This window comes from Hakea prostrata, chromosome 1 (genome assembly GCF_041222555.1).
Source record: "Hakea prostrata isolate BN-2017 chromosome 1, UWA_Hpros_2, whole genome shotgun sequence".
In the NCBI taxonomy this organism is placed as follows: domain Eukaryota; kingdom Viridiplantae; phylum Streptophyta; class Magnoliopsida; order Proteales; family Proteaceae; genus Hakea; species Hakea prostrata.
In genome coordinates, this window is record NC_142600.1 from 67,695,759 (window position 1) to 67,708,848 (window position 13,090).

The 13,090-nt window shown below is 35.8% G+C and overlaps 1 protein-coding gene across 3 annotated transcripts in view; it reads left to right on the top strand.

The window, feature by feature from the left end:
* The window catches only part of LOC149029528 (phosphatidate cytidylyltransferase 4, chloroplastic-like), a 38,852-nt gene that overhangs the window by 8,928 nt on the left and 16,834 nt on the right, over positions 1-13,090 (top strand). For 2 of the 3 annotated variants that reach the window (XM_089141928.1, XM_089141930.1), the window contains 3 exons: positions 6,549-6,673; positions 10,174-10,307; positions 12,720-12,835. In XM_089141928.1, the coding sequence (XP_088998054.1) occupies positions 6,549-6,673; positions 10,174-10,307; positions 12,720-12,835 (375 nt within the window). The remainder of the gene's footprint in view (positions 1-6,548; positions 6,674-10,173; positions 10,308-12,719; positions 12,836-13,090) is intronic. The other variant, XM_089141931.1, reaches the window with a different exon arrangement.

The following is a 13,090-nucleotide window of genomic DNA, read 5'->3' on the forward strand; positions in this document are numbered from 1 at the left end:
TTTAGTAGCATATTAGAAGTATATATTTATTTTGAATGTCTTATAACCTTTTATATTGGGGAATTTTAGTAATAATTGGAAGATATGTAGGAGACTAATCCTTATTGAGTATTTCCTTTCTAAGCTGGGTTTCTTGTTTTTATATAGTTTGTCCCTACAATGAGTTTCAGAATAGAGCTTGAAATTGAGCTCACTTGGTTATTTGTCCCTGCATGGATTTAGGTTTCTAAGTGAAAAAGGCTCTAAGAAATACAAAAAATAGCCGAGGCCTATGGTCCAGATGGGCTCAAAGTAGAAGTGTGGAAGAACTTAAAAATCCGTGGCCTGTTGTGGTTGACTAAGCTGCTTTATAAGTGTTAAAGGGGCAAAATAGTCCAGAAATATCCATCAAGAATTAGCGCCTCTCGATGGGATTGGGATTAGTTTGAACTCTTGATTTAAGTTGGATCTATAATGCCAAATCCTAGATTCAGTCTGTTTTATTTTACCTAGTTAAAAGCTACTTGTATTTTCATCTATAAAGTATAAATAAGTAATTAAAGAAGTATTAGGTTGGAGTCTTCACAACACTGGATTCTTCACAACATTTGCAGTGAAGCTCCAACAGAATCATGGCTTCGCTTCTCTCTTTCTCTCTTCTACATTCTCTAATTTACATGGTGTTGGAGCTGTATGTCACGGCTTTAGTCCTCGACTAAGCCAACTGCCCCGGCACTTAGCTCACAATTCATACTAAGTCAGCTCTTAATCCAACTAGAGTGAGTAGGAAAGAGCTTGAAGAGAACTTGAGAGAAAGAATACTTGTATTGCTTGAGAACTCTTAGACTCAAGTGCTTGATCACTTGCTTAATGGTTTCTACAAATGAGACTCACCCCTATTTATAGGTGAACTAGTGTACAACGAATGGCTAGGATTATTTATACGTGTCCTCCATCTAATGGTGGAGAACCTTCTAGGAGAGTTCTAGATACAAGATATTTACAAGGACTTGGATCATTCTAGAGTATGGTCTAGGCTTAGTCCATTAGTAACCTTCTTTGGACTAACCCATGTGTGGCCCTCCCAAGCTTGACTCGTGGGCCTAAGATCGAATGGTTGTGACATGTAGGTTGTATAAATCCCTATGATTCCAAGCTATTACTTCTCTGATATTGTCTACTACACTTAAAAGCACACTGTTTTGAAGTTTCTTTTGGCTCGCGGTTGAGGGGGAGGCTGCATCTTACTCCATGTTTTTAGAGGATTTTCGTTGATGAGATAAGAAGCATGGAAAAAATTGCGCTTGAAATTGTCAAAATTTTGAGCGAAATTCTTGCATTTTTTGAAACCGAAACGAAATTTAAATTTTTTGGTCGAAGTGGTTTGTTTTGATAGAAACGATACGAAATTTCAGTTGAAACGACATGAAATTTTGTATTGGGTCGAAACGTTACACTTCCAGTTATAAAATTAAACCATTTCGAGTGGAACTTGTGAAACAATGCAGGTTCACTAGTTTCGAGCAATATCACTAGTGGAGATTTCGACCCTAAACTCCATTTTTTCTCATTTTTCTTGCATTCTACCCTCATTTTACCTCATTTTAGCAACTCCTTTGCATTCCTTCTCCAATCTTGCTCTTTCATTGTTGGGTTTTTGAGAAGCAAACAAGGAGAGTTAACAAAGTTTTCCATTTTTTATTTTTGTTTTGTTTATGGTTCAAATCAACTTAGATTTCTTTCAAATTAAAGTATGTCTAGTTAGAGTTTTGATCTATGAATTTGTGGTGTCAAAAATAATTTTTGGTTCTTCCTAGTATTTTCTTTATTTTTCTGTTATTAAAAATTATTTTGTAAATTATATATATTGCTAAAGATGTATATGTATGAGCTTCAAATTAATGTATGTGAGACACTATTGCTGTGATGGTGTTGAATCAAATTTTTTGTTGTTAATTATTTTTTTATTATTGAAAGATATTTAAATAATTTAAAAGTATTTAAATATTCAAAAATAATTAATTTCTGTTTTAAATTTAAAAGTAGAAGAGTATTAGTGGAAGCATGTATGTAATTTTTGGAGCATGTTGTGGAGCTTTTTAAGATACTTATATGTATTTCATAAATATTTTAAATCATTTAGATATGAAAAATACTAAATATTAATCTTTTTTTTTAAGTTGGTATAGAACTCGTGTTTGGTCTCTATTTTGGTTGTAATTCTTTAGTATTAGTCTATAAATAAACAACATTCTTCTTGGAGGATCTCACAACAAAAGTGAGGCTCCAATCATCCTCCTCAATTTCTCTTCTTCTCAGTTCTCTGCTCTTCTTTTTCTTCTTCTTCTTCAGATCCCTCTTTTCTCTGTTTTTCTACAGATTCAGAAGCCAATATGCTACAACTGCTACGGCACTAAAGGACAAGGGGCATTAGGAAGAATATATGTAATAGTGTACTTGACTCAAGTGTACCCCTAGGTCCACTTGGGCCTATGCCTTATATAGGACCATTATTATCGGTAAAACTCCGTCTGAATGAAAATTTCTTAGGTGTCAAAATAAATCAATATTTTACTCGTGGTATATATTTCGACCTAAACAGTTGAAATTTCGGTTGACATTACTGTATTTTTGAAAAAGAGACGGAATCTCAAATATTTTGTTGAAGTCATATCGTTTCAGTTATATCTTTCAACCAAACAACAACAACAACAACAATAAGCCTTGCCCCAACTAAATGGGGTCGGCTACATGGATTCTTGCCCTCCAATCAGTTCTATTCGAGGCCATGCTAGATACAAGGCCTAAGCTATACATATCATTTCTCACCACTTCTCCTAAGGTTATCTTAGGTCTACCCCTAGCTCTTCTAGTTCCTTCAATATGGATTATATCACTTCTCCGTACGGGAGCATTTATAGCTCTCCGTTGAACATGGTTGTGCCACCCATGTTATAAAAATGATCATTTTCAAGCGTAACCTGTGAAATTTCCCAAGTTCTGCCCCTTCCAATTTTGACCCCTTACCATTTTTCTCTGATTTCTTTTGGTTTCTACCCTCATTTAAGTTGATTTTAACAACTCCTTTGCATTCCAACTCCACTCTTGCTCCTCCATTGTTAGGTTTTTGAGAATCAAACAAGTTGAGTGAACAAAGTTCTCCATTTTTTATTTTTGTTTTGTTTATGCCTAAAATCAACTTAGATTGCTTTCAAATTAAAGTATGTTTAGTCTAGAGTGTTGATCTATAATTATATGAAGTTAAAATTAATTTTTGGAAATTGGCACGGAGGACACGATATGGGTCTTACCATCCAGCTGATGCGGAGAACTTGGTGGGCTCTATGAGATTGACGAGCATAGGTGATTCTAGAGACTCCACCTCTAGAGGATCCGGATGGCATAGGCCCGCAGAGTCCTAGTCATATGATATTGCTATGCAGAGTGTTGGTTCTACTCTGGGTCAATTTATGAACCTTATGGTGTCCCTCCCGGCTATTAGACTTAGAGTTAGCCACCAATGGAACCTTATGGTCATGGAGTTTATAGAGCTTGTGGTGTCCCTCCCACTCTCACCTATTGGAGTCGGCTACTAGGACCTTATTATCACTATGGAGCTTATGGTGCCCCTAACCCTGCCGATGACTAGAGTGGTTCTTCGTTTGTTGAGCAGATCTTCCACTCTATACCATAGCCACCACTAGCCCTTCCATCAACAGTTGAATCAGTTCATTATCTGGAGATTCCCAACTTCCCGCCATCAAGACACCTTAGGCACGTAGATGAGGCCACATATAGAGGTGCAGTTGTTGGCAACTATATGGAGCATATGTCATGGGACATGTATTATGCTTAGTATGGGATGCAGAGGGAAGAGGGAGACATGTATTAGACAAACTTGTACTTGGTAATATTCTCGGTTCTTCTCATCTATACTATATACTTGAATGTTAACTTTTCCAATGGTTTTTATGGTAAACTAGTAGTTCCATTGTGTTTATTATGCTTGAAATACGTAGGAGGCAAGAATCCAGATCATTTTAAGTCCATATAAGACTCGAGACTAAAGTTCAAAACTTCAGGAAAAAGTCATGTTTCAACTGAAATTTCTGTTGAAACATGAAAATTTTGGCATTTTCTTGGGTCAAAATTTAGGTTTCGACCAAAATTTATTCGGTGATTTTACTTCACTTCTGTTTTTTTAGCAATGTATTGCCATATTAAGTTTTATAAAATTTTTAGGTTGGAGAAAGGCTTCATCCCTAAAAAGTTGAAAATTTCACTTAGCATCAAAAGTCTAGTTCTTGTTCCTGGACTTGGGGGGGTGACTTTTTTCTTTTTAATCTTTTTGGAACTTTTTTTTTTAAATTATTTTTGTTGAGTTTTTAAATAGGGGGTTGCTGGCATGCTTATGAATAATATCTTAAGTAATGTATCCTTGATATTTGGCGTAAGTAAGAGCCAGTAGTAGGTCTGCTACCAACAAAAGAGGTGCAAGACACCTGCAATAAGGTGACAATTGCCAAATTCCCTATGGAACTGCTTGGATGCCTAGGAGGTGCGTTGAAAACTATGGTGCACCGAGTATCTTCATGACTCCAACTCTTGGAGCTTCTTCTTGTCTTTGCTTTATAACTTAAGTCTTGAGCTGCTTCTTGCCTTGACTTGCGTTTCTTTCTTTGTCTACAATTCCTCCCAAGTCTTGGATTGCTTGACTTGCACTGTTTCGTTAGTTAAAATGTTCTTCTCTTTATTCTCTACATCTGGATGCTACAAAACACGAGGTACTTGAAATGTGGTTGTTGAATGCCAGCTGTTTGTTATCATAAAAAATTAGTGCAGTTTCGTGGTCCATGTGGGCATTTTCTAAACATTCTTTTGTGTATTTTATAGTTTATTTATCAACTAACCCCTAGTAGTTGGATGATGCTTATTTGAGTTTCTGAGTAATTAATTTGCCACAACTACTGACAACAAGAGCTTCAGCAATCATCAGAACTTATAGGGTGTGAAAGTGGGATTAAGGTCCTTTATTCGATTACTGTAAGAGTCAAATGAATGTTAAATATTTCCTGAAGAAGATTCCTTAATGAAAAATCAGTTATACCAAAGATGGTGACAGATTTCACCACTGCTTTTGATATCTATTTGCTTATGCAGTATGAGCCAATAACTGGTTCAGATAACTAGCTATCAAAGCTTGTACTTAATGATTATTCCATATTTCCATTGGAAGATAATATTAATATCAAGTAATTGTATATTACATTCTCGTTTCTTAACCTTACTCTAATTGTGATGTCTAAGATAAAACTGTAAGTTCCTAGTTTAATGACTAAGCTTTTGAGGTTTGAACATGAAAGCTCTCTGGTTTTCATGTTTGATTAACTATATTGGCTCCATAGTTGTCATGGCACCTAGATGAACCAAGACAGTGGAGAGGGTTAAGATACAAGGCAACACTGATTAGGGGAGCAAGGTGGCCAGGTAGACCAGAGTGCCTGGAAGTCAAATTGCCACCTTGACGACTATGTTTGACTCTATAACCTGAATTCTATCTTTCAATTTCATTTTTAAGCTAGGAGGTTCTTGTGGAAGTATGAAATAGGCTCTAACGCTACTATGCTAGTATGCATTTCTGGGTCACTTCTAGTTCTAGCATGCAACTTGTTTTGCTGTGACAAAATCAAGCAGAATTGGTTCTGTTTTTGTTTTCTCGTTTCCTACTCCAATTAATCAAGACATCCTCCCTGTCCACCAATAAAAGGAACCTTATTTGTGGAGGGAACTCAAGTAAAGACCTCCGCAAAAGTGAGGACAAGTACTTTATCAAATTCAGAAAACTTAATTAGGATGAAAAGACATGTTGGAGGGGAAAAGGTTTTGTGGTAAAGAAATCAGATGGGGCTGGTGTTCTAGAGAAATGGTAAGGGTCTGCCATGGGGTTGAAGGGAGAATTCAAGACAACATTAAGTTATATTACAATCACATGGAACTTGAAAGAAAGCTTCTGCAAAGCCTGATAAGGCATGGGCATGGGCTTAGGATAGTAAAGCTTTTTCCTCCCTAGTGTTGATTAGCTCATTAGCTGATGTAATTGGTCAAAACCCAGGAGAAATCAAATCTTGATCACCTAAAGAAATAGACAATAAGAAAACATTTGTATGTCAATAGCTAGTTGTTTGTGGTTTCAAGAAGATTCATTAGGATCAAACTGTTAGATGGTCATGAAGGAAAATGATTTTAGATAAAGATTTGGAATTTCAGTTCAGGAATCAGGAGCACATCAAATGTATATGAATTTATAAAAAAGGGCAAAAAACATATTTAAAAAAAAAACTAATTTAACCTGATATTTCTTTCATTTGTGTATCCATGTTGAAAACCTCCTTTTTCCATGAGGTTGACAACATATATAGTGCCACAGCTTTCCATTTGTGATTAAGTTTTCTATGACTATGTCCATCTTTTATTTAGATTATCGTGTCTACCTTTATGTATTTCTGTTCTGCTGGGGTTAATTTTGTGCATTCACTGAAGTTGGTTCTTAACCAGTTTATGTTTGGCAGAACTAGGAACATTATGGCCTATTCTTCTTGGTGGCCGAGCACATTGGACTGTGGGTCTTGTGGCAACCTTGATTTCTGTTAGCAGCATTATTGCAGCTGATACATATGCTTTTTTAGGTGGAAAGGTATACCATCTTTAACATTGCTGGATAGGCTTATCACTCAAAAAGTTTATATATAGAATATCACTCAAACTTTTTGTTGATCAACTCAATCGGAAATAGATTTTTCCTCTGCTTTCCTTTCCTTCTAAAATTTTTGATGTTTTTCTATTTATATTACTGTTCATCAAAGAGGAGTGTGTGATTAATGAAAGTGCAATGACCTAAAATGTCGTCCCTCTTATCTGTCATGTAGAATTCTGGCCAGTTTCTGTTAAAAAATTCAAGAAATGAATGAAGTTCTTTGTTAACACTCTGTTACTTAGTGTGCGAAAAAAATGTTCTTGTGGGTATGGATGTGTCTTCAGAGTGGGGCTTATAGGAGTCATGGTATGTTCAGAGGATTAGGAAGGGGTCCTTAGTCAACTATTTCCTTGTCATATGACTGTTTACCATCTAATGGTTTAGGACTTCTCCAATATTTTATATGAGATGGATGTTTTGATCGGTGTATCAGGCTGGTTTTGACCTTGATGTTCTCTTAGTTGCATCCTGATCCTGAACCTGAGACACCTGGCTATTTATTGCCAAACCATAAACATCCTATGATGATCTGGCGCAAGACCTTGGTTTTTGTCTTGGTGAGAATTTGGGCTTGTACCTTTCCTGTTATAAAATCAGCTACAAGATTCACAGTAGCATACTATGGTGACGAACTAGTTTATTCTGGACTTGTAAATTTGTCAGATTTAAAAATGCAATGGTTTTAATTTTCTTGTAATCAACTCATCAACAGTCTTTCTCGCTTGGCAGATTCCATAGTGAACAACAGGCTCCCTTTTGTTATGTTATCATGAGACCACCTAGGTTTATACTCTATTTATTTATGAGCAAATTGCTTCGGCACCCCAAAATAGAGGCTATTAAACACCCTACTTTATCTTTGAAAGGCAAAGATACCCCAAAGTTAGACTTTAAATGGACGCATTGGTCCATTCTGTTACTGAGTGCCGTTAAGCCTTCATTATCTTTTTAAATCTCAAGAGTACCCTTTGGATGCTTGGAGATTACCTGAATACTCTTCTATACCTGGTTGTCTTCTTCATTTTGCTCATCTTAACATACCCACTGAGTAAAATCAGATGAATGTTAGCTGAATTCTGAAAGAACATTACTGATTTTACCAGTGAACAGCAAAGTTATTCCAATGCTTTAGACAGAAGCCACTGAGACAAGGCCTGGTGTATATATTTAACACCAACCTCATTATAGGCTTGGTCTTCACAATACCAGTGGTGTTAAGGTTCAAATTTCTGGGGTTTTGATCACACTTTAGATGAGTTCCTGGGACGGATTGATATGTGAATCTTTATTGATTCCAACCCATAAAACCTTGAACCAGCAAATGAAATTTTGTTTTGAGAATAATGAAATAGGCTCCAACAGAGAAATGGTTATCAGATCTGAAAGTTAAATGTAATTTTCACTCCACCTAGATATTGATTACAACCTTCCAAAGAAGGGATCGCCCTTACGGTGAGAAGCGACTTTATAAATCTGAAATCATAGAAGATCGGGGTTAAGGGAAGACACTTTGTTTCTCTTGGATGCAGTTGTGTCCAGAAAAATATGAATAACAGGATAAAGAAAATGAAGAAGAAGAACGAGGGAGCCACAAAAAGAATAGCACATGATGGGGCCAGCAAAGATGCAAGTAGCAGAGAGTGAAGAAAGTAGGGAAGTAGCACGGTGAAACTGAGAGAGAGGCAACCTCATGGAAACAAAGAGGAGAATCTATTGTTCTTCTCTCACTCCTGAAGAACTCTAATCGGTGCCAACAAATCTCTCTCTCTCTCGAGATCTCGCCACCTTGAAAAAGAGAGATCTCGACCATCTGGGTGAGATCTCGGTCAAGATATACAACTTTTTGGCGTCAACTCGGTGGCCCATCTCGGTGGGTTTTAGGGTCCTAATTGAGTTGAAACTTGGTATTTAGCTTATTTAAGGCCTTTTAAACACGTTGGTGGCCTTGGATTTGTTAGAAATAACCCTATGTATGATTTCTAAGTCTACCCATAGTGTGAAACCGAAATGTAGTAGGATTAGGGAATGCAATGTTATACAACATGTAATATAGAACCTTTAAGGCATATAAATGAAAAGCAAGTATATCAAATGCATCAACTAACTTAAATGTTATCAAAATTCCATCCATATGAGTATCAAAATCTCAATTTTCAAGAATAAAATAATTATACAACCATTAGAAGTTCTATATAAGTCATTAAATCATAAATTCATAAGACAAGTAAAGAATGATTGATCTTCCTTGTTGTAGATGTGCTAAGAGTGGTTGCAAGTGAAAATTCAGCCAAAATCCACAAAAAAAGGTGAAAATTGAGAGTTCCAGCGAGATCCATGACGAGATATGGCGAGATATAGCGAGATATGGCGAGATCTCGAGTGAGATATCCCAACTCGCTGCTCTCGCCCTCCATCACGAGCGAGATCTCCCACCATGCCAACCACAACTCTACTAGTTTCTGCTCTGGCTGAGTTTCTCTAGTTTTCTCAATTTGTTTCATCTTCCCTTATTTTGCCTAATCCTCCTTCCCTTCACTTGTGTTCTTCAAGATTCTATGAGAAAAAGGAAGCCATTTTTTGTTTGTTATGGTAAATATTTTATGCTTTGCTGCAATTTCCCCCGAGATTTGAGTAATGGAAGAAGACAAGAAAAAGTAAAACCTGCAACTGAAAAAAGAATAGGGTATAGTGGTTTTTTTTTTATTTAGTCTTAACTCGACTCTTTTGTGTGAGGGTATAATGGTCATTTTTTCTCTAAGACTAACAATTCTAGTAAAAAAGAGGACAGATGTTTTTTTAAAACTTAAAAAGGGGTGCAAGTGCATTAAGGTCTCTATTTTGGGATGTTGGAGCAATTTGCTCTTTATTCTTAGTGTCATTGTTCATAACCTTAACTGTTAGAGAAAACCTTACGAAAGTTTGGGTTCTTTTTTTTTGTGTGTGGTTCCATTTCATGACCGAAAAGTTACTTAGGTCCATAAGACTGTAAGAGAATACAATCTATTTAATGACACGTCATGGCGGTAGCGATGCAGTTAGGACCAAGGATCAAAATCTTGATTTTGAGGCTGGTTTTGACCAGCCTTGCAACTGAGATGAGGTTGAAATTTTGACCATCTCGGTTGAAACCTGGAAAATTTCCCAGGAAATCTTGATCCCTTGGTTTCAACCCTGTTTTCATGGTTTTCTTTTTCTTTGTTATCTGGGTTTTTGCATACATCCTTTTTAAAGCATAAGGAACAATATGGCATTGTGCAGCTCAACTAAATGCATGATGATCCTTGTTAGAGCTTAAAAAGCCAAGTTTGCAGAAGACTTTGCTAGTTTTGACTTGTTTGCTAGGAACTCTATCATACAGTTAAAATATTTGCAAAGAAATTCTGAACTATAAATGTGTGGGTGGTACACCCTAAGTTCTGGAATAAACTTACTTTGCACAGATATTTGGTCGGACACCACTTACTAACATTAGCCCAAAGAAGACATGGGAAGGAGCTATGGCAGGCTTGGGTGGCTGTATAGCCACTGTACTCATATTATCAAAAGTTTTGCACTGGCCAACGTCTTTACTGAGGTAATAACTGTTCCTTTCTTTGCATGGTCAAATTTTCCTTGCCTTTGAAAAATCTTGCCTAATGAATACTTTATGAGCTTTTTTTTGATAAAATATGTGGAAAGTGTAAATTTGTTTCACTTTGTTCTTCTTGGCACCCCTAGGTGCTTGTAGTTTTTTAGTTCACAAATCATGATTGTTGTAAGTAGAAGAGTTTATTACTCAAAAAATTGTGATTTATGCATAGGCCCCAATGGGGTATTTAGAGTTTACAATCTGAGTTAAGTCCTACTTTGAGTAGGAAAAGAAATACAAAAACAAGTAGGCATAGAAAAACTAATCCTAGACTGGTTAGGAAATTAGTCTAATACAGAATATAAAACCAAAAAGATAAGAAAACAAAAACATACTCAAAGTAGGAGTTTTAAAGAGGAGTCCTACTCTAATTAGGAGCTTAAAGGGGATTCCTACTTCAATTAGGAAGCCTCTCTATCACTCACTAGCACTAGCTACGTCAGATGGAGAGGGATTGTCTCAAAATACTCCTCTTCAGAATAGAACCTACTCACAATTTTTATTACTTTTACCTGATTTATTACAGAATATAGGTTTAATTATGAACCTACCCTGAAAATTTCAGATTAAAACTCATTATAGAGTGTCAAATATGAATCTGCAAAATTTGGGTTCAGATAGCATATTCAGTCCATTAGTTTAAATTCTTGTATTTTAATATCCTATCAGAAGAGATAATCAGAATGGTCCCAAATTTAGTATGATGGTTCATCTATGAATCCTCTGTGCATAAAAAGCTTCCAGTCAAAACTCAAAGTGGATTAGGATATATATCCGTTCTCACAAGATTCAACATATTCAGTCCACAATCGACAAAAGGTCAAACCCTAACTTATCGAGAATATAAGAAGTTATGTTTTTGTCAATTTCAAAAGTCTAATAGAAAAACAATAATTTCACATCAAATCTTCCCTATGGTCATATGGGATTAATTCTAGGGTCATCAAATATTCCCTTTTAAATTTCTATTTAGGTCATGGGTTGAAATTAAATGTCAGAGCTTTTGGCCATCGTAATTCATAAGGTTCAGCCATCATCCCAGAGGGATTATGGAACAACTATCTAGGTTTATCCCCATTGATAGAAGAAACCCGCAAATGAGGTCTTATGTTATTACGGTTTCATGTTATTATGGTTTCACAAAGGAAGGAAGGAGAACACAAAATGTACCGGTCAAATCGAATCTTTTTCTCCTTTGTCCTCTTCATGTGTCCTTCTCTTTACTTTACTTTTTTCTTTATTCTTTATTCTCTCTCTTTCTCTCTCTCTCTCTCCTTTTTCCTTCCTTAGTTCATGCCTTAGGGTTACACCTCCCCCACCCCCTTTTTATAATTTCTTCCTTTCCTTTTCCTAGTCCATCCAGGATTTCTTTTTCATTTTTGTTTTTACTTTACTTTTTTCCTTCCCTAAAAACTCCATGACTTCTCTCTCTTTTTCATATTTCCAATTTCCTATTTTGCCTAGGAGTCATTTTATTAATCATTGTATTTTTTTTAGTGAAAGGATCTTAATAAAAACACCAATATATAATTATTGCACACTTTTAAGATTTGAAACCTAGACCTACTATAATTAATCAATACTTTTAACCATTGGCTGCACCACAAGTCACGATAGAAGTAGTATTAAGCATGGCTATTACAAGAAGAGAGGGAGCTTGTAAGATTGCAGCCCTACCCCTCTTCCCTTGTAAAAAGTCATTCCATAATCTTCAGTTTAGGAAAAGTTTCCTAAACTGGTTACATCAATCTAGATTACTAGGGAAGTAATCTAGAAACAAATAAAATCATATCTGACCCATATGTTTCTTTCCTAAAATAAATACAAGGATCTTGACCAATATTAGACCAAGTCTAATCTGCAACTTCTAGACTGATCTAGTAAAAACATAATTTTTGCTCCAACGTTTGACATAAAATATAATAGTTCCATACATTTATGGTAAGAGTAAAGCATAATAATTTCATACATTTATGTTTGTTTAGATATTTTTGTTTATGGACATTGGATGCCACGTCCGATTCTTTTTTATTTTTAACACACATAAGCGAACATGTACTCACATCGTAGTTTTGACCGTGGACTAGAATTTGATTGAAGCAAGTCATTTCATTTGATTGCTTCAACTTTTAGTTTTATCACCACTTTCATGGGGACTAGTGAGGCATAGTGATTAGTTTGCTGTCATATTGACCAGGGGCTATTCCTGTTTAGTTATACTTTTGATCTATCACAGAATTTTTAATTATTCTGTTTCATATTCCCAGTAGGACATGCTCCTAAACTAACTTCTTATTTTTTAATTTTCTTGGGGGCCGTGTGATGATGGTGTTTGAATACTTTCCAAATAATCATCAGTGCTGCAGCTTTTGGATTCTTGAATTTTGTGGGATCTCTTTTTGGTGATCTTATCGAGTCAATGATTAAACGTGATGCTGGTGTCAAGGACTCTGGGTCCCTCATTCCTGGACATGGTAAGTGCTCAAGCTACCAGTTGGAAATTTTAGAAACACATGGCAACTAAAAGCTCATTGGATCTTTGTATAACCTTTTTATGTTTTTGAACTGACTTTATTTGTTGTAGTTGGTGCCAGTTTGGCTGATAAAACTGATAGTGGTATCATTTATATGTGCTATACTGCTATATAAGTAGTCTGTAAAGTATCATGTATTTCTGTATGATCAAGAAGTAGTTTTCTCATTCCATTCTAAGGCGATACCCTTTTCCG